This window comes from Phalacrocorax carbo, unplaced genomic scaffold (assembly GCF_963921805.1).
Source record: "Phalacrocorax carbo unplaced genomic scaffold, bPhaCar2.1 SCAFFOLD_84, whole genome shotgun sequence".
In the NCBI taxonomy this organism is placed as follows: domain Eukaryota; kingdom Metazoa; phylum Chordata; class Aves; order Suliformes; family Phalacrocoracidae; genus Phalacrocorax; species Phalacrocorax carbo.
In genome coordinates this window covers 7,200-29,064 of record NW_026990531.1, presented here as the reverse complement: position 1 = coordinate 29,064, position 21,865 = coordinate 7,200, and the positions used below count along the sequence as shown (strand labels likewise).

Here is a 21,865-nt window from a genome sequence, read left to right as displayed (position 1 = left end):
ATACTTGGGGAACTACTTAACTCATTTATTAACTGATAAAATAATCTCTACTGCTAGAAATTAAAATTTTCCCTTTTGTGATTGTGTCAGTTACCTGTTTAAGGACAAGGGATGCTACCACTGCACAACCTAGTACATGTGCCTCAAATCTTTTTTTTGCACATCCTCATGCAGCATGACCTCAGATTTCAGGAGCAATCACTCGTTGGTAGCCATCATAAACCAAATCCTTGACAGGGAAAGTTTCTGCAGTACAGGTGTTGCCGAAAGCTTTCTGTACAAGGCAAACGACAGCCCATCCTAAGGGAGAACAGGCAGGACTTGCGCAATGGTAACAAGACACAATCTTTTGCCAAGAAGTTTAGGTGGGGTGTGCCAGGAGTCTATTAGACAAACATTGCCCAAAGAGCCTGGTAACTGTACATCATACAGAGTTCATGTGACTTTATCCTGTGCTGGTTACATGACCAGCTGGTGAAAAACTAACTTTGAAGCAAGCCATCACTAGTTCTTTTTTGTTTGGTTTTTTTTTCTTACACACAGCATCGAGATCTCAATCCTTGAAACGTTACTTTTTTTGTCTTCCCCTAACATGTTTTGGTTTAATTAAGGTTTGTGAATCCCTATGAGCTTAAAATGGAAAAATTTAAAAAAATTACAAGCCTGTGCACATTGTGGACTATAGAAAAATCTTGAACTGTGCAGCCCTTTCTCCAGGAGATGATGTTTGTCAGTGAAAGACAGAGAACCACCCATCGCCTTACCCAGTACAAAACTGAAACATCAATGTGCAGGAAGTTACCACATTTACCCTCAGCTCCACAGCAGGAATCTTTCTTGCTTTTTTTTATCTTGAGTTTCTCATGCTGCAGAATTGAAGTTACTCACCACATGCAGAGCTCCCCACCCCTGGAGAACCAGGTCAACTGCTCAGATCCAGCAGGTTCCAGCAGTGCTCTCAAAATAAAACAATTTAAATCTCATAAATGGAGAGTTCAAAGGATAAACACCACCCAATCTCAGAGGGTGTGCAGAAGCCAAATAGCAAGATACAGCCCAGCTAGTGTGAAAGTTGTTCAAAATCCGCTAATTGCGATTTATTGTTCATGCCCACAGGACAGTGACACTGTAAAGCTAATTTTGCTAGCCTCACAGCAACAGAAGAACTGATGAAAACATTGCAAGTCTGTAGTGCATATGTATTTCTTCATGAGCATGCTTACTGGGAGAAGGGCATAATTTTCACATCACACACTGCCAAAGCACGTGCCCAGCTTGGGCTTTGTGCTAGGCTCAAAGGAAGCCTTCACCACTGGGGAAGACACTGCCTATAAGGCAGCTCACAATACTGCAGCTGGCCTTGGGAAGTACAGATGTTACAGCACCCAAAACAAGCTTATTTGAATGAGTAAGTTTAAATTCAAGCAGCACAAGTTGTTAAGCAAGATGGCAGTCAGTATTTGTCCTCTGCCATCCTCCTGAACGAGTGTTTACATTCTTTTAATTATTGGTACAAGCACAGCGTCTAAAGCAAATATTTAATATTTCTGCTGAGCCTGTCCTCCCCTTCCCAGAACAGCACTGGGAGCAAAAGATACTGAAAACAGAAACCAAAGTTATATGTTATTAAAAAGGGGCTGAAGCAGCTACATATTGAACAGTTTATTTTAGGTCTTTTCCAGGCCTGGACAGCTGACCTGGTCTCCCTGGAAAAGGACTAGCAGATTTCCCTGCCATTTAACAACTGGTTTTGCTTGCTTATTTTTGATTTCAAAAGAGGATTTCTCTTTAAATAGCTTTTTTAAAAGTGTATATAGCAGCAGTATTGTACAAAGATAGGCTTTTTTTTTTTTTTTTCACAGTACACACAGGTTAATATTGCCACTGAAAATATGCCTTAAACAGATGCCTTTAAAAAAAACAGCATTTGGTCTGTTTTACTGATCAACCTGGAGTGTTCATAAACTTTTGCAAATCCAATACCCAGAATTTAAATAATAAAACTGGAAAGTATTAAATATCATTCCAGAATTGGAATTACAGTAGATACCACATTCTCCCAATGCTGGCGCTTTGCTGGGCAGGTGCATGCTGCTCTATGTACAGAAAAAAAGGTAAACATGTTTTGTATTAAATATACATAAATAGCAGGACTGTGGACTGGAGAGCCATGCTTGCGTAATACTGCGTCTGTGCTGGCAGAGTCCCTATCCTTCACCAAACATTGGGACAGATGAGTCTTTCCAAGCCCACTGACAGCATAGCTGAGGTTTATAGCAGGATCCGTCCCAAAGCCAGCGCCTGCTGCGGGTGGAGGGACAGCAGCTGGCACACCAGGGAGGGGGGGTTCACAGCTTCTTCATTTTGTCTTTGTTTTTCTGGAGTTTAGTGTGCACCACTTTGAGAGTAGTGAGGAAGTTCCCGAGGAAGAGCAGCAGAAATGTGAACGCCAACACAAAAACCTGAGAGGGGAGGAGGAGAGAGAGAGAAAAAGAAAAAAAAAAAAGGTGAGAGCTGAGGGTACTGCTTTGGCCACATTTAAGCAAGCTCTGATGAGGCTTGGTTGGCAAGTCCAGGCATCCATTAGCACATGAGGAGAGATCGTAGCCAAATACACATGCATGCATCCAGGTGTGTGGGTTAACAAGAAGTATATTATCATCATCATTTAAGTAGCATTTACTGCTTTTTAATACTACAACATGGATTATATTCAACATTGCTGGAGTCCACCAGACAGTAAAATCAAATCACTAAGTCCAAACTAATGGATTAACGTTACACTACAAGCACTTTCATCCAACAGCAGTGGCACAGGTGTGGGGGAATGACACATTTCTGCAGGAAGCTGCGTTCCTCCTGTTAAGGCAGGAGGACAGCGTGACAAAGCAAGCACACCAGCTACAGCGACATCATACCAAAATAAAGACCATCAGATTATCTGGACCACTGCACGCGTGATGTGTTCCAATCTGGTTCTACAGGAGCAACTGTATAGTTGGAAAATGGATAGACATGTTTGATGGGTGACAGCAACTGAGAAAACAAGTCGAAGGATCCCTAAGAGTGGAGCAATAAAGCGGATAATATGTTTTTTCAAGTGATTCACTGCCATAATGTTTTTGTCATCACTTTTTAATATGTGTAACCCATGGATCAGCCATAAAGAACCACCAGCAACTCAGCAGCCATTGCTATTAAATGCCTGTATACACAAACAATATGGGGAGATACTTACCTACATGTATTTTCTTCTTCCTACATCCTCCGCCTTTCTGTTTGTGTGGTCACCCTTGGGTGCAAGTTCCTTACAGTAACTCACATTTATTTCAAGTTCTCTTGTATAGGCTCTGTGCCGCATCATCCCGAGATATTTAGATGGGGTCAGATTCCCAAATACCTTTTAAGGATGTGGTTAAATACCTTCCCTCCCCTGCTCTGTGCTTTTTCTGAGCAGAACCAACACCCACCTGCCATTCTTTGCACTCCTTATGCCTCGACAATCCAAAAAGCGTGACTGCGTTGTATAGCTGCCAGAACTAAAAAGGAAAAAAAAGTAATTTCATTACTAGAAAAGAAAAACACCAACACAAAACCCACACCAACCCACAAAAAAAAACAAACCAAAAAAACCCTTAGAAACATTTGCCATGGGTACATGTGATACAAAGCACCTTTTTATGGTGCTGCAACTGCAGTGGCAGACCCTCCCAAGGCCCCATGCCACAGAGGGAGGAACAGGGTTGCCCGACTTACATGCCCAAAGAACAAGAAGGGAAGGAGAAATGTCAGCCCCCGCCACATCCAGGACTGAAATCCTTCTGGAAAAGGTTAACAGAAGAGGCAAAGTGAGCATGGAAGAGCCAGAACTGGAGGTGCAGCCCTCCCCACCCAGACCACCCCATAAGGGCTATTTCTCTTCAGCTCTGCAATAACCAACCAGTTTAAAATACGTACTTGAAGGTGTGGTAATGGTAGGAGGATGAAGATAGGGATGACCAAAACCTCCATCTTAACCCACTTAAGAGCTGACGGAGATCAGAGGCCTCTGCTCCTGAGCCACAGGACCCGAGGAGGGGGATAAAAGACTCACTCCCCTCCCTACTGAAGGACATGGCTGCAGGGCAGGGGGGTGGCAGCTCTGCAAAGCTTGATCTTGGAAGGGCACACAGCCTTCTCCTTATCACTGCTCTAAAACCTGTGCAAAAACTTTGCAAACCAAGTATTCCAGAAAACCTCACCTACTGTAAGGTCCAAGTGGTTTCTCTCCCCCAAAGCACGGAGTCTATAGAGGCAGCCCCTTTGATAATAATACTGTAGGAACTGAACACAACCTGGAGGAGGAGAGAGGAAACATCATTGCATTGGCTATTCAGAAGTATGATAAATGTAACAAACTATTTTAATAATGTTTAATCCAACAGCATTTCATTATTGTCTGTATTTCTGCATTGTATATTTACATGGTATGGTTTATATTTGCAGTTTTATACCCCAGTATTTACCAAGCAGAATTGTTTTCTTCTAAACACGTAAGACACAAAACTATTTTATGCCATGAATTAGCAAGGTAAGATATACTCACTCTGGAATATTGAAAACGCTAAAAATTGGCTGCGAAACATTTGATACATGAGTCCATCTGGCCTGAAAGCAAAATACAAAGGATGTCTATTTGTTTGATGAAAAGCATATGATGCAGCACCCTTCCCCTTCACCGCTAAGCCAGATCCCATTAGGAAACGAAGCAAGCAGCTGGCATCCAGCCTGCTCCACCCCATGGGGAGCCCAGAGAGGGTGCTACAGCCACACATAACTCTGGCGTGTAGGAAATGCTCTAACTGGTTAGATTTCCCCTCTCAAATGTGTATGAACACTGTCCCCTCTTATTCTTTTGCTTATCAGTTTTCTCTAGGCAGCAATCAAACCCCTTCAGTAGCATCTGCATCAAGAGTCCAGTTGGTGGAGCAGGGGGTGGTTGTGCTTCTTATCCTAAGGGTAGTTCAGGATAGACAGAGGACAGGGGACCTTCTGCTCCAGCCACTATATCATCCCCTTAATGATTCAGGATTGTTTTAAAACAATTTTAAATTATTAACTAATCAGTTCACACCAAAGTTGAGAGAGGCTGCACAGGGACCGTACGTGGGGTGTGCCGCTGCATTGTTTGGCCAACACCACCACCCGTTGGAAGGTAACTTTCATTTTGGACTTTATACTTGGTTTGTAATCTGGGTTCAGCAAAGGCACCAAAGAGATTCATCTTGTGGTGTCCTCCCTCTGAAGCAAAGGGCTGCTTGTTTGCTTAGTTACACAGAGACAGAAATTGGAAGACTTGCAGAGATTTTCCTATTATCAGTGCAACTACCGCTTAGGGTTTGAGTTTGTTTCTTTTTCTGAAATCAGCAAAAATAAATACATGCTTGCAGTGTCGTATTTACCATTGAGAACACCTGTAACATCAGACAAACATTAAGTCTGATGCTTTGCCATGTGCCCATAGCTTCATGGTCATGCTGGATTTAAAAGCTTAGATGATGCAAACACTTTGCAACAGGCTTGAAGCACCTGGAGAAGGCAAGAGCAGACTCACCATGTTAACATTACTCCAGACAGGAAAGTGGAAACATAGTGATGAGACACCCACCATCCTTTGATCCTGAACAGAAAAAAAAGGTGGCAGCTAGATGAGAAATATGTATTTTAACATTTTATGTGGCTTTAAAGAAAAAAAAATTATCCTACTTGGGGGAAGAGGGAGCCCAGGGAAAAAAATACATGGCCCAACTCAAGCAAAAGGAGTGTTATGGAGTACTGATCTGACAATATGGCTTAGCTGAGGGCACGAATCTGCGACTGCTGGAGGGAGGCTCAGGACCAGGGCACTTCTCGTGTGCTCCCACAAGCTCTCCAGCACAGCAGACGCAGCAGTCCCCACAGCACGTGTGGTGACTAACGACGCACAAGTTTCAGCCCACACACCCTTTTTTGCCATGCAAATAATTGACATTTCCAAGTCCTTCCTGTGAGGTGGCTGTTTCTTTCAGGCGTGAATGCTGCAGAAAGCTCAGAAAATTACAGTACAGCAAGCAAAGGCTGTAGCAAGGCAGAATCAAGAAGTGAAGAGCTGCCCCAGGGATGGTGCTGCTTTGGAAACAAAATGGATTAATTTGGGGCACTTCCAACCAAAGGTGTGCAACCTCCAACACAGGACAGCACCGAGCCACTGCAACCCACCTCTGTAGATGCAGCGAGCCCAGGCTCAGAGGTTTCTCTACTGGCCTCAGGCAAGCAACTTTACATCCCCACTGCTTGTCTTTTTTCCTCTTTATCCCTGGCCCCACAGCAATCCCCTCCTCTCTGGAAAGCACCCCAAAACAAGATATCCTGTCCGCAGCAGCCCTGGGGACAGCCGTGCTTGCAGAAGAGACTGCTTCATCCCTGCTGCCTGCAGTCAGTGCTGGGAACTATGTCCTCGAGCAGGTCCCAAAAATCAGCACATTTTAAAAATTTTTGCCCCTGGGCAGAACAGGAGGGCCTTGATTTCCCACTGTACATGCTACACTGGACAAATGCCCTCTTGCACTGGGAGTGGGGACTACAAGCATCCCACTGGCAATGCTGAAACAAGACTCCCAGAAACATTCCCTCCTATCACCATTTCATAGAATCATTAAGGTTGGAAAAGACCTCTAGGATCATCAAGTCCAACCATCAACCCAACAGTACCGTGTCTCCTAAACCACGCCCTGAAGTGCCCCCACATCTACACGTCTTTTAAATACCTCCTGGCACGGTGACTCCCCCACCTCTCTGGGCAGCCTGTTCCAATACCTGACCATGCTTTCAGTGAAGAAATTTTTCCTAATATCCCCCTGACACAGCTTGAGGCCATTTCCTCTCATTCTGTCGGTACTTACTTGGGAGAAGAGACCAACCCCCACCGTGCCACAGCCTCCTTTCAGGTAGTTGTAAAGAGCAATAAGGTCTCCCTCAGCCCCCCCTTCTCCAGGCTAAACCCCCCCAGCCCCCTCAGCCGCCCCCCAGCACACTTGTGCTCCAGACCCTGCCCCAGCCCCGCTGCCCTTCTCTGGACACGCTCCAGCTCCTCAAGGCCCTTCTTGTCCCGAGGGGCCCAAACCTGAGCCCAGCATTCAAGGTGGGGCCTCCCCAGTGCCGAGCACAGGGGCCCCATCCCTGCCCGGCTCCTGCTGGCCACACCAGTGCTGACACAAGCCCGGGGGCTGGTGGCCTCCTTGGCCACCCGGGCACTGCTGGCTCATGCTCAGCTGGCTGTCAGCCAGCACCCCCAGGGCCTTCTCTGCCAGGCAGCTTTCCAGCCACATGATTTCGAGGAGATCATGGAAGCAACTGGCTTCAGACATGCAGGCTCAAGGCCAGGAAGAGACGTGGCAACTACTGCGGTTTCCCTGTGTCAGCCTACCTGGATGATGAAAACCGGGGACATGCAACCATCAGGTTACTGCTAAAATCTAACACCAGACTCCTGGTTAAGTTACACAAGTGCAAACTTGAGAAACTTCTCGACCCAGACCTAACAGAGATGCTCCAGGAACAATTCACCAGCAGGACCTCACCACCCTGCCTTAGGATACTAAAGATGCCATAAAGAAACAAGGACTTGGAATAAGGATCATCTCTCAGTTAACTTCTCCCAGGGTTTTACTTGTGTTCCCCGCTCTTTATACAACTATCTCCTAACTGCCAACTTTCCCTCGACACGACTGTAATTTAGTCAAACGCTTCAGGAGGCGCAGCAGTGACCCATGGGGCAGCCATGCTAACCGCAGGGTGCAGAGCTGGTACTTCGGGTTGGTCCTTTCACCAAAAACACACACACACTTACACTCCAGACCACAACTACAACTAACCTGCAGCTACCAAGAACATCCAACCTTTGGACAAATAACTTATGGACTTTTAGGAACAGCACCTTCTCCTCCCTCCCCACACCTCAGGTGGCCACATCCACCCTTGGAAGTGACCAGGGAAGGGGACTGAGACAACAGGCCCTGCAGAGAGGCATCAGCATCTCTGACTTCCTTGGCTTCAGTACCAAGCTCAATCCCCTTTTGTTGTTTGTTTTTCTTTTAAGAACATTTCATGCTTTAAATAGTTTTTGCAGGTGGCACAGTACCTTGATCCATTGCTAATGAGAATGCTTTCCCGTATCGTCAGTGTGCAGTAATACCATACTAACAGAAAGTTAAACACTTCATCTGTCACCCTGTTAAACAGAATAAAAAAACCACATACAGTAAAAAAAAAAATCCCATTAATTGTAAAGACACATTCAAAACACCCTTACTTTTCCTCCCCCGCCTTGGGCGAATGAAAACCTGCCCAAGTGAGCCACGGACATGAAGCCCCAGTCCTGAACATCTCTAATCCACACGCAGAGCCGCGAGCACTGGCAGTGCCACTGGGCTCAGAGTCCTTTCCTCCAGGACACACCCCGTGATATAACACTGCAGATCTTGAGCCGATAAGCAGGTATGCAGAGATGACATTAACTCCTTCTGAAGGAGAGAAAGCACCATGGAAGCAGCGGATGATCCAATTTAGAGAGGCATTTCCAGGCTAATTCAATGAGGAGATTCCAAGATCTATATAAATCCAATCAATTAAAACAGCACAAGATCATTACACTCTGGGGGAAAAAAAGCCTTTATTTTGCCACTTGCAAACCCCTGAAGCCACAGAGATTTGAGGCACCCTCTGTATATGGCAGCATCATTCCTTGATACACTCCTGCATTCACCCCAGACCCAGAGACATCTTAATGGAAGTGCCTGGCTCCAACAGCTTCCTGGTTTTTTTAAGCAAAACTGAAGAGTAGAAGCCTGTTGGTGCTCAGATACTGTATCGTCACCTAAAGACAATGTTTCTGGTCTTATCTCATGCAAATCCTCTCTTGTTGTGTTTGCAACCCCAGAGCTGCAGCAGAGTGATGGTCCCTGCCTGGGACAACTATGAGCAAAACCAACCAGTTGTTCCCAAGCACAGCATGATGCCAGAAAAACAACAGGTCAGGAAACACGATATTGGACTTCTCTTACAAGAGACTCCAAAAAAAAGTTAAACAAGGAAAAGCAAGTAGCTAAAATACAGGTCCTGCCAGCATTGAAGAGGTGCAGAAGCTGTCCTGCTGTCCAACTGCTCAAAGCCTAAACACTGACAGAGCCCATCTCACCATCCTTAAGAGAAAATAAGGTAGTTCAAACCCAGCACATTTTTATTCTAAATACTTGATTGAAAGTAAAAATGCAGCTTACCTGTAGTGGAGAATAAACCTGCAGGTGACGGCCCCAAGTAACAAGATTATCGTCAGATAAAGTTTGAACTTCTCATACTCGTCCTTGTAGGCAAACCTGGAAGGGAACAGCTGCCGTTTACGGACACAAACGGGTGTTTTACCAGAACGTAGCTTCACTTTTTTCAAACCAGAAGCAAATCCACATGCCAAGCCCAGAGACAGAGGTTTTGCCTGAAACACTTAGAAAAACAGCTGACGACAGTGAAAGGCAGTGTTCTGCCTGCAGGGTCCATCTAGGCTGCACAGCCATTACACTTCAAGACAACAGCTTAAGTCCATAAGAGCTGGTTTCTGGGTTGGCATGATAAGATTGAAAAAAAAAAAATCTCCATTTCTGGAGGACCATATGCCTAGAAGTTACAATACCATTTTTTATTGTAAAAAAAAAAAAAAAACAAACCCAAAACCACAACCTGACAATTAAGGCAATGGACTGGGCTGAGCTTTTTAAGCAAGTGGTGGACAGAATTCATCAGAGCTACACGAAGCATTAGCTTGGCCCCATGTCACAGTCCAACTTACCCACCCTCGACATTTAATCTTTCATCAGCTCTAAAAGAAACCCATTCCTGTCCCTGGACTCCTGTCCGCATCCACAGCTGGCCCCTAAGAAACCTCAATTCACACACGTGGAAACATTCACTCACTTTGCTTGGTTACTCAGGAGAGTCACATTCACGTTCCCCAGCACCAGATTTAAGTACAAGCTAGAAAACAAAAAACAAGAGCAGACCCAAGTAAGTTGTTTCATTTGAAACTGAAGGATGACCCAGAGCGGAGCTGAAGAGACCAGCACATCTGCCAAAGCCTGGAGTGATAAGACTACAGAAGAGGATTTAAACGTGAAAAGATTGGTCAGCATTTCCAAGTTAGAGAAAAGGTTTATTTTCCTGGTCCCTTTTCTCTGCTACAGTCTAAGGGTGAGATGCAGTGTGCACTGACCAAAACCAAAAATAACAGGGATAAATTGGAAGAAGAGTTTCTGATAGAAACTTCCGAGGGGCTGCAGCATCGCACAGCCCTTGACAACTCAAAGAAATCTGTCCTAGCAACTCCACTTGAAGTAAAGTGTAAGTTTTAAGTCAGTTGAAAACACTGTTTAAAAAAAAAAACCCAACCAATATATGAAATTCTTGTGCTGATTTAGTCTTTAAAAAATTAGCACAGGAAAACATCAGCATGAAACAGTGAATTGCACGATCTCTTGCCAATGCAGGGTTACTTTTATTTTAACAAGAAAACCTGCACTGCCTACACACAGTACACATTTATATACGCTTCCAGCTAATGAATTCTGTGTACGACTGACACAGCAGCTCAGCAAGAGATTTATGACTAATCCATTTTTACATGTATTTCTTCAACATGCACATTATCCTTCGGGAACACTGCCACTGCAAATGCTTAAAAAAAAAAAAATCAGCTATCCCAGAGCACACACCAGCAAAGCACGTACCCATTCTTCTTTGGTAAGTAGGCTTCCATGTCGAAGAAGGCATTTTGCCTCTCCTTGATCTGGGTGCTGATCTCCTGAATGAGAGCAAACTCTTCAGGACTCGCTCTGGGCTTACACCTGCAAGAACACAGAAACAAGATATTCCTGTTCATGTTTTTACCTCCTTTTTATTTAAAGGAAAGGAGTGTCATAAAATCCATGCTGTTAAAAAGCCAGCTGCATGAGTTGATGCCATTGCACACTTTGCTCCTGTATTTCTGCAGCACAATTTCTCTTACCATGATTTAATTTCACTGCCTGGTTTATGCTGTTGTAGGTTATTTCAACCAGCTGTTTTATAAATCAGCTTCTCTTTTCATCTCAGCTCACTGACAGGATTCCATACTTCCTCCCTAGCAGAGCACTTAGGGAATATTGTGCTTTTTTGCAGGAACTCCTTCCACTTTGGGAACTTTGTGCGCGATTTCAGGCGCTGCCCTTGCAGAGGCTGCAGCTCTTCAGGCATGAAATATTTCAGAATGTAACAAAATGCACAGCTGATGATTTACTGACAATTGCAGTTTTACCAATTAATGTAAAACAGAAAGCAGAGCAGAGCAGCAATAGCAACCCGTGGTGTTGGAGGTGCTGCTTTCAGACCTGCACATAAGGAATTTAGCCTGTGGCTCCCAGGGATCAGCTGAGCAGCCAAAGACAGTACCCTCCTGTAAACCCACCCAGGAGTGAGTTATGCCTTCAGGTTCAAGGGTTGATGCTGCTCTTCCAGCACGGCTTATGGAGCAAAGCTTTGCTCATCCAGCAAAACACACATGGACCAAAAGCTGTACAGCCCTGCAGGGTATGGCACATACTGCAAGGATGCAACACACAGAGGCTCCCTCAAAGATCTCATTTACAGGACTCCATCTCTCATGGAGTTACAAACATTTTACCTGGCTGTGTAGATGGAGGTGACTCAAGAATAATACGGAGCAAAATTAGCATCACAACACAGACTGCATATCAAAATGCTAAAAATCCAAACATTTCAGCCCTTTGGGAAGAAGAAACATCCCACCCCTGCCCCCTCCACCCTCCAGGTCTCCCATTACCGTTGCAGACTGTGCTTCAGATCCCTTAATGTCTTTTTCTGCCGGTGGATGGAGCTGCTGCAGGCTGTCTGCAAGCTGGTGACTTCTTCCAGCTTCTGCCTGTAAACTTTGTGTGTTTCCTGCGGGAGAAGAGGAGATGATTGGTAGGAAGAGCCCTTCTGGGTTACTCATTGCATTTGGTCCTCGCCTCTGAAGGAAGTGAGCAAAACCCTGGGTTTTTGGGGTTAACAGGCACCCCTTCAAACAAGCAAGGAGGGGGCAATGCCAAACTAGCACAGATCCAACATGGCTTAAATGGACACTAATGAAATCCCTGCAAAAGGAAGAGCATCTTCTCTACACTCACCTTCTCCTTCTAATGAGCTTTCCCACCCAGGAACACCCCATTCCCCATCTCACCCCGTGTAACAATGCCCCTAAGCCTCCGTTTGATCCAATCTGTCCCCACCAAATGGGTGGCTAAATCACAGAGTGGAACTCTGATTTCACAGCCAGAATAAATCTGAGGAAAGAAGAACAAAGATGAGGACAGAGGTGGGATGGGGGGTGGGAAGAGACAAAAAGACAGGCACAAATCCACACCTGGGGATTTAGACACCTCCAGGCCACCAATGCCATCTGATCCCATGTATGTTCAAGCAACCTACTGCCCCATACTCTGGTTTAAGAGCTTAACCCATCCCTTCCCTGCGGCGTTATATGCTCCTCGAGAGAAACTGCTTTATCACAGCTCATTGATCCTCTGAAGCCCCAAATTAGCATTTGACTGGCTACAACGAGGACATGCTAACCAACTGCAAGCCCACCGAGAGGTGCCTCTGCTCTCACATCCCCTCCCCAGGAATAAACATGCTCTGCTTTTCCACCCTTTGCAGTGATTTCACCACCTTCCCAAATGCAGGGAGATCTCAGGAAGGGCTAAGGACACACCAAGCAATGCCCTCTGGGCAAACTGTAAGATCTATAACAACTTGGAAAACAGAGTTCACAAAGTAAGAGCCAAGAGAAGGCACAAGTTAAATGGCTATCTGCACAGCTGCTTTATCTACCGGCACATCAATGACCACAGAAAATAAACCACCAGTTTTCCCAGAGCATAAACATGGTGGTAAAACTATACAAAACAAATCTTTGCTCTCCTCCTCCTTAGGGCCTGGCTGATAGCTGTTGATTATTTACAGGAGCAATGCAAAACAAGCTCCCATATCCAATTTAGGAACCTTAATAACCAAACTAACCATGTCCAGGCACTGCAGCTCTCGTCATTTCAGGATTGGTTTGGCTTTGCTTAGCACAGGCAGGACTTCGGGGCTTGCTGGATTGAGCGGTAACTCTCTGCTTCTCCACGTGTCACGCAACAGCGTCTCTTAAAAGGCTCATTCAAAGGGTGTAAGAAGCTCTTTGCCAAAAAAGTGTTCAAGTATTTATCAGAAACACAAACAGGCGAGTTGAGAGCTGGTATATTCTACTACTAGCCAAAAACATCGGGATAATGATTTCAAAATGACACTGGTATTTAAGAACAACATAACATTTGCTAGTAATGAAGTTATTTATTCATCAAGAGAGGCAATTGCTGACAAAGAGGTCGCACCAGCAGCACGGGGAGCTCAGCACTGCCTTTACATTAACACATATAACCCACAGGCCAAATACGTGCCTGGAGGGTCCGGTTTGGCCACAGCTCTCTCCACGCAGGAAACAACATGCGCCGAAAAACAAAGGACCCGTGCACCAGGGAGAGTATTTCTGCTCCGAGTTGAAGAGCTCCCAGCAGAGATGTCAGAGTTGTCTCTGCACCCAAGTTTACAAGATTTACAGTGCCGCAGCCATGACTGCCTGGTTCGCAAGTGGAAATCGCGCTGCCCAATTTGCCTGCAGACTAAGGGCAGGCAGCGGTTCTGCACGGCAGCCCTGCACTGCAAGTGCTTGGTGCTTTCTGTAGGTACCCTCAAGTCTATTTTCCATTGCACTCGCAACAGCCCTGCTTGTGGTCAGCACTTGTTCATTTGCAGGACTTAAGACACATTCATGGAATGCCCTTGCAGGGCTTTTTCCTAATAAAAATCTGATTTATGTGTTCATATGCAGGGTTTAAATTAATAAGCTGTTGCAGGGCAACTTGCATTTTCCCATGCCCCTGCCCCAAAACTGCAATGCCCCACAGCCCTGAGCTCTTTCTCAGGCTGCTACTCTAGAGACGAGGCGCTGTCGTGGCAACACCAACAAAAATCTGCAGATGTGGCTGGTTAGAATGCTTTGCAAAACTTGATGTCCCCCAACCCCATCTCACAGCTGGACCCCGCTGCCCCGAAGGGACACTCAGTGCTGCTGCATGGCAGCATCAGCCCCTTCGAAGCCCCCAAATACAAGCATAGCCCCAAGCACCCCATGCCAGCCACCCAGCACATCAGGGGCAGAAGCTACGACCAGAGTCCAAGGTCCTCCTCTGCAGCAGGAAGACACGGCCCCTGACCCAGAACTTACAATGCAATTACAATACAAGATGGGGCAGGAGTGCCACGAAACAGAGATCATTTTGCCCTACAGGGCTGACACTGCTCTCAACACAAAAAAAATCTGCCCACCATCAACCTTTTTCCCTGCTGGCATTACACATGAGACCCCTTTAGTGGGGGTGACCAAAGTACCTTGGAAAACGCCAACAAAGAGCTCCTGCACAGCCCTGGACCAGCATTCCAGCTGGCAACAAGTGTCAGGCCATCGAAAAAGGGCACTAAGGGTGGTTATGCAGGGGGGGTGAGGGGTGGGGTTTATTAAGCTGCTGCCAGGAAAACCAAGCTCCTCAAAAACAAGAGATGCTGCAAGCCACTTGCAAGGGCAAGCACGAGCAGACACTCACACCGAAGTACTTTCTTACTGAAGAGTTGGGTTTTCTACCCCAATACGTCACAGTTTGACTTGAATCCAGTTCAGGAGCACAGAGCCTTCCTCCAAAGCACATTTAAGCACCACCAGCATCTCGCAGAGCTGGAGCAGTCTCATATCCTTACGACTGCGCCGTGTTCCCCTCTTTTGCGATGCCGCCTCCAGATATAAGCCCTGCTTGTGAGCCCTGAAGCTCTCAGATAATGGACGTTATTCCAACTTTTCACCTCTAGAGTGCTAACCACTGGGCAAGGATAGCTCAGGCCACCAGCAGCTGCCACCCCATCTAGAAGCGCTTCTACTTTTTTACAGCTGGGGAAACTAAGGCAGGGATAAGTCATTGACATTTTGCTGTGGTTTAGGTCAGACTTAAGCAGCACGCAGGCGAGAAGGCTGGTCAGCACACATAGCAAACAAGTGATCAACAAAACCACACCAGCTGGTGCTCCCCCAACACCCAACCACCACCTTTCCTTCTGTTAACAAGCGTACAACCTGAACTGACTTCCAATTAAGACAAAGAGCTAAATCTGGAAATCACACTTCTTTTTGCAGCACACGTTCTGTTTAACAGCCTAAAAGAGGCTAACAGCCACGCAGAGCGAGAACAGCCGGCTGTGTTTTAAAGCTGGCTTTTTTAAGATTTAAAGCACGTGTATAGGCACAGCATCGATGACATACAGGGAAGGGAAGGTTTCTGGAGGTAAAAGCATTTTGCAGAAAAAGCTCTCAGCCCCTGCTTCAAGGTCCTTCTGTCCCTCAACACGCTTCTGTGAGAAAAAGAGCACTTGAACACCTCGTATCCAACACAGGAAATTAAACTCTGGCCAGGCAATGCTCAGCGCACAGGCGTTACCTGCGTCACTCCTTGCGCCATGCTACGGGCGCACGAAAACGCCAGGTGTCCCTTCTCCCCCTTCACTTTAGCAGCCGGAGCCACAGCACCACGTCCCCTCGGGTGCCTCATCAGACATACCCAGGGCATGGCCATGGTTGGGTCTGGGATGTCCCGTGTGAACGTAGCACCTTCCTGGGGGTACCGGGGCACAGCGGTATTTCTGGGGTGCTCTGCAAGGATGTGCATCTATGCACAGCCGTGCTTCGTGCGTGCACCCCGGGCCTGCGGCGAAGGCGTCGTGCATGCGTGACCCTGCGGGCACAGTGAGGACGGGGTGAGACCTTCCGCACCCCTGGAATCTCCTTGCTGAGGCCACCCCGAGGCAGGCTCCCCCCCGGGAAGCGGTCAGCGGTGGGGACCCCCGGCGGGGGCGCGCCCCGCTCCGCCGGCTCCTCTCCTGCAGGGCTCCCTTCCCAGCCAGCAGCAGCGTGCCGGGGCGCCCAGGGAGGGCGCGGAGGGAGCCGTGGGAGCGAACCCGGCGCCGCCGCCCCCCGCAGCGACGCGCAAAGAACGATGCAAAGCAAAACCGGGGAAGGCAGCGGTGAGCAGGGCAGTGCGAGAGAAACAGCGGGCGCGAAGGCGAGCAGCGCAGCGCTGAAGGCGACGCCGCGCTGCACCGCACCGCGCCGCACCGCAGAGCCCCGCCGCCCCCCCGCCTCACCTGGAGCTGCCGGAACTCCTCTTCCAGCTCCCGCCACTCGCCCCGGCACCGCTCCAGCTGCACCCTCATGGCGCGGTGGCGGCGCGCTGCAGCGCACCCGGCGGCGCGAGCCCTGGTGGCGGCGCGAGCCCGCACCCGGGCCCGGGGGCCACGTGCGCCCCTGACGTCATCGCGCGGGGCTGGGCGCGGCGCCGTAGCGTCGCGCGCCACCCGCCGACCCCGCCCCGTCCTCCTCCCGCCTGAGGCGAGGGCTCGCCTCAGCCGCCGCACGGGCGGACGCGGTCTCCTCGCGGGGTTCCCCCGCCGCTCCGGGTCCCTCCGGGCTGTGGCAGAGCCTGAGGCGGCTCCGTGCGGCTGCGGGGGAAGGTAAAACCCTCCGTGCGGCGCTGGCGGAGCCCCCGTGCCGCGGGGACAGTCCCCTCAGAGGGACCCGCTCCCTGAGGTGACCACACATCTGGGCTGAGGCGACCCGGCCAGGCGTCTGCCTGGGACCCGGCCGCGGCGGGTCACTAACATCAGAAAGAGAAAATGACGAGACGATTCCTCACCTCTCATAATAACAACCTGCTTGGCGGCAGGACTGGCAAACTGGGAGCGGGGCCTGGTGGCCTCCGGGCTGTACAAGTGCAATAGCGCACAGCCGCGGTCCGGGGAGCTCACGGTGAGAGCAATGCACAGGGCAGGATGTGGTGCACAGAAGATGCAAAAGGTGCGAACGTGACGTTGGTACCACGCTTCTTAAACTTATGAAAGTGGTATAAATGTCACAGGAGTTTGATATGCCTGTATTAAGTTTTCCCCAGATTCTAGCATTTGTCCACAATCCTGTGTAATGGGACTTTATGTTACAGGAAGCCTGCAGGATTTTGGATTACAGAAAGAGAATCTTATCTTGGATCACAGCTTTAATTCTGTGCTGGCTACATGCTGAAACTTTCCAGTTCACCGCAGGTTGGAATACTCCCTACCTGCAAGATTATTTTCCAATCCAACATGAAAACAAGCCCTCCACCTTTGCAGTTACTCTGTTCTCAGCTCAGTTTATGACAGAGCCACTCCTAAAATGTAGCTGCATTTGTTTAGGGCTCGCGCTGCTCGTTACATCACACTCTGAACTGAGTGCACACTCAGTGTGATGTAACAAGCAGCGCCAGCCCTAAACAAATGCAGGTACATCTTACCCCTCCTTGCTCAGGGGAGGCTGGGGTGCTGACACCCTCCTGCAGACCTGGGTGAATCCAGTCTGGAGGGTGCCAGCACACTTGGTGGGTTGCAAGGTGCTCAGCAAGGTTGGCAGAGGTTGTTTGACCCAAAAAGCGGGGACACTGCTGCCTGAGCCTTGTGTGTGTTTTGCACGTGGCCAGAGCAAAGACCCCGCTCTGCACTGTCAGTGGGAACGGTCAGTTTAAGAGCAGGTGGTTCTGTGGATGTCTCCTTGTTTTCTTTAAGTGAAAACATTTAAGTAAGAGCACCTCAGCATTTGTAGGACTGCTTGTGTCGATCCTAACATTCAAGAAGAGGTACTTACAGAATACATCATAAATTGTAAATGACCCTTAAAACCATTCATTTCACGCCTAAGACATAAGCCTCAGAAGAAAGCTTAGTATCACTCGCAGATATTTGCCCTGGGCGGTAATGCTGCAGCCTGATGCCGTGTTCGTTAGGGCTGTGATCTGTGTGTCTGCAGGCGCCGTACGGACAAAGGCAGGAAATGTTGTGCATCCCCCACTCAGAGCCATGCTGGCCCCGGAGCTCTCCCGGAACAGCCTCGCTCCCAGGGATCGCCAGACCTTGATTCAAACCTCTCTTACCCCTTCCCGACACCTCTTGAAAAGGAACAATTCTTACGCTTATTGAGGCTGTGTATAATTATAACGTCAAAAGATTTCTTTCAAGGTCTTTTAATTAAGACATGCTAATTATTACTATTCATTCAAGAGATCTGTATTTTATTTAAAACGGAAAACACAAAAGAATTTCATTAAACACAAGTAACGTGAGTGTAGCTCGGCTGGCTGTACTGCTCTGGTTCGAACAGCATTTAATGTTGTGCCGTTACAAAAGATTTCAGAATTACCTGTAATCTCTTTCCACCTCCTGGGAGATTATGGCTGTTTGCATAATCTCATTATTTCAATCACATCTTTGTGAATAAAACCAAAGCAAGGTAAGATAACAGTGCTTTTTTTTTTTTTCAAACTAGAACTAAAGAATTTGTTTAGTATGGTCTATATAATTTTACTTGCTAAGAATGGAAACTGTAGATTTTAATTAGATCTGTCAGTTTTAAAAGGACTCCAGTTTCTGAGGAGTTGCAAAAAAAAGTCACATAATAATATCGCAGTCTATTGTCCTGAATAATTTAAGTTTCCATATCCACATTCTTGGCATTTGTTTTATTTAACTATCAACCACTCTTTCAGTTTTCTGGCTTTTTGCAGTTCTTTATTTCTACAAATAAAATATGCTCCAAAACTCGATTTCTTGAAGGAAGAGACTCAAAAACCTTTTTAAACGTTCATCCATTTAACTTTGAGTTTTCAAAATGGTGGTCTCCTTAATATACGGATCCTGCAAAAAGTGAGAGGGTGTGTACTAATCCAGAAAGCCTTCCCAGCGATACCTGTGGAAAATTGTAGACCTAAACCACATTTTCCCACTCCTGAGGCTGAGGACAAGGGGAAGGGACAGCTGGAAAGGCAGCAGGGGTTGTGTCTGGTAAGGCTGTGCTGGCCGATGTCCCTCTGCCTCCAGGAGCAACTCCTGCAGAAAATACATTTTAAAAATCCAGTCTTTGTGCATTACAGCTCCTGTCTGGCTTAAATATTTGTCCTGGGGGAAAAATATAGTTAAAATTCCCTCATTATGAACAGATATATAGGAATAATATAGTTTGAGGTTTCATTTTTTTCTGTCTGACTAAAATGTACCCCTAAATATCTGCACCCATTGCACCCAGTGGACAATCAAAGACTTTACTGGACTATTCTAGGAGTGCAAATTCTTTTAGCAGCTGGATGAAGGATTTAGAGGGGGAATTTTTAAGAGCCCAGAACTGCCCTGGCAGCTTCCCACCCCTCAGCCCCAGGGCAGCCGGCGCTCCTGGCTTCCCGCAGCTCGCCTGCCCTGCGCTGCGCTGGGAGCAGGTTCTGCAGCTCAGCTGGGGTGAGGGGCAAATTCCTCCCAGTGCATACCCCGGGATGGGGCTGTCACAGCCCTGTCTTGTCTTCTGGAGCCTGGTTTATCTCAGGAAACAATCCGTTCTTTCTGCATATCTTTCCTCACAACCTGCTAAACAAGCCACATATGCTGTTTGGTCAACAGCTAATTCACCTGGTCGTGTACAGGTTTCATACTGGATTTCAAGGCTGCCTCCCCACCCACCGTAGCAAACAAAGCCTGGGCAGTTGCCCTGCCTGGCTACATCCCCATTTCTCCCTCTGCTCCCACAGCTTAGGTGAGATTTTGATTCAGTTTATCATTTTATGGAGGCAAGAAATGCTGCTGTGCAGCTTTAAGCAGTGAGAGGCTTCTTAAAAGAGGGTTTGTGGCTTCCTTGAAGTATGTGTTTTAAGCACAAAAAGTTAAAATGTACAGAAAGGCACCAGTGCCTTCATGCAACAGCGCCACACTGTCTTCGCCGTTACTGGGGCCAAGAGTATTGCAAGGGCTCTTCCTTCATCATCTGCTTTTGAGCATGAAGTTGGTCAGCTGGTCTCTGTCCTGCCCGTGAGCAGAAAGCTGCCCGGGAGGAAGCTCGTGAGGGCTTCTGCCCTGCTTCCCAGCATCACTGAATCACTCTCAAGTTCTGGACCCGGCTCTAGATTTAAGGCTATAAAATCATGTCTTTCGCTTGTGGCAACACATGACGAATGGTGCCTTTCCTCTGAATCTGAACATTTTAAGAACACTTTTTTAGGTACCTTGCAGATCTAAGCTTCCAGCTTTTGAAGGGCTGTCTTTTGCTGCCAGAGATCTCCTAAGGCCTTTGCACAGCAAATCAACAAATACGAAACCTCTGTTTTGCCTTTACCTTAATTAATCCCCAACTCATCAACCATTCACTGCCAGAAAACATATCAAAGAAATTGAGTTAATAAATCAAGTTAAAGATCACAGTGAAATTGTGATGATTTGTTCTTTTGGTGTTAAATTTTGCTCGAGTACATGTATTTATGTGTGTGCAGTCACGTGCGAGCTCCTTTCCTTTGCCCTCCGGACTATTTCTGAACACAGATTCCATTCATTCTTTTCTTTTATGATAATTGAGGCCGTTTCCTTAGATGCTTTTCCCCTGTCCTAGAAATACCAATTCATTCCAGCACAGTGCAAACTGGAAAATACAAACTATAAATGTGGGTAAGTGCCTGTTCTAACATCAGGTGACAATAAGCCATGATGAATAAAACACTTGGCAAATGTTTCAGCTGGAAATTGGTACTGCTGATTCATCTCGTGATGTGGATTAATTCCTCAGTGAAGGACTTGAAGCTCTAGTATGGCCAAATTTATCTGCCTCCATCTTCCTACTGTGATCTGCCTGGTTTAAAACAATATCAAGGGGGCTGCAAAGCACTCTACAGTTGTGCAGTAAATAATCCTCAACTTTGGGTAACTTCACTAATTAACACAAGCCTGCCTTTGAACAGTCTTGTTGCAGGTAGTTAAGTCGAGAATTAGCTGTAAATCTGCAGCAAAAGACACTAAAGGGGAGAGGGTATCTCCTAAGCACCAGCTTCAACAACTTCAACATTTCACTTGGCGTGAATATGTAAGTGCTTGACCGCTTCAGATAATATCGGGTTCTTACTTTAGGTCGTTTTGATGTAAAACCATCGTGGTCGTTTTTTATCTTGAGAGTGCTGCTCCCAGCAAAGAGGAGGGAAGAGTTTTAAAGAAACGCTTTCCCACAAGGCTGCCTCTTAAGCAAAAGTCAACCTGTGAAGTTTACATATCAAACCTTTCGCTTCAATCCTTCCTAAATGCCACTAATAATAATTCTTAAAAACAGAGCAGTGGGAAGCTCCTCCAGCGCTGCGCCCACTCTGTGCTCATCCGGCTAAACCTGACACACACTTGGTCGGAGTCCAAGTCCCTCCCACCGCTTCTTCTGGCTTTATCTTTTGAATATAGCAGCAATAAAACACACATCTGAGCATCCTACTTCCACAGTATGTTGTTGTCACATTCTTCACCTTTAAAGAATTCCAACATATGTTTCTCTAAATGTTTTTTCTCTATTTATTTTACAAAGTTCCCAGAATAAACTTAAATTATTGATTCTGACAGTTTTCAGTTGGTTTGGGGATTTCACTTGGGTGATTCCCCAAGCTTTGTGAGAGCAGCTGTCTCCTTTCATTGCAAAAATGATTGGTTTCAGATGTAGAATACCGAGGTCCTTTGGGTTTATTTAATTTTTAAAAAACCTTACTGTTTAAACTGAAAAAAATTAAGGCGTATTGTACATCATGGGACCTTGCTCCACAAAAGGCGTACTTCTGGACATTTCCCCACGTATCCTCCCCTTGCT

The 21,865-nt window shown here is 46.9% G+C and overlaps 1 protein-coding gene across 2 annotated transcripts; it reads right to left on the bottom strand.

Annotated features, from left to right (window-relative positions):
* Positions 1 to 1,070: 1,070 nt before the first annotated feature.
* LOC104045293 (transmembrane protein 120B) lies at positions 1,071 to 16,426 on the bottom strand. 2 transcript variants are annotated; one of them, XM_064440556.1, is made up of 12 exons: positions 16,333 to 16,426; positions 11,885 to 12,003; positions 10,794 to 10,910; positions 9,985 to 10,044; positions 9,297 to 9,392; positions 8,159 to 8,248; positions 5,594 to 5,659; positions 4,586 to 4,647; positions 4,242 to 4,334; positions 3,757 to 3,821; positions 3,467 to 3,539; positions 1,071 to 2,462 (listed from the first exon to the last, which is right to left on the bottom strand). In XM_064440556.1, the coding sequence occupies exons 1-12, from the start codon at positions 16,399 to 16,401 to the stop codon at positions 2,386 to 2,388; spliced, it is 987 nt and encodes a 328-aa protein (XP_064296626.1). In that variant the 5' UTR covers positions 16,402 to 16,426; the 3' UTR covers positions 1,071 to 2,385. The 2 variants fall into 2 exon arrangements, with proteins under 2 accessions (XP_064296626.1, XP_064296625.1); XM_064440555.1 differs by having other exon boundaries at positions 3,471 to 3,539.
* Positions 16,427 to 21,865: the final 5,439 nt, after the last annotated feature.

What these genes read in the sequence shown, in the direction of transcription:
- LOC104045293 (XM_064440555.1), bottom strand. Translation starts at nt 16,401, where the DNA reads ATGAGGGTGCAGCTGGAGCGGTGCCGGGGCGAGTGGCGGGAGCTGGAA. An exon ending in CCACTTGGACCTTACAGTAG is followed by an intron (nt 3,822 to 4,241) that starts GTGAGGTTTTCT and finishes AACCTTTTCCAG; the next exon opens with AAGGATTTCAGTCCTGGATG. An exon ending in CCTTCTTGTTCTTTGGGCAT is followed by an intron (nt 3,540 to 3,756) that starts GTAAGTCGGGCA and finishes TTTCCTTTTTAG; the next exon opens with TTCTGGCAGCTATACAACGC.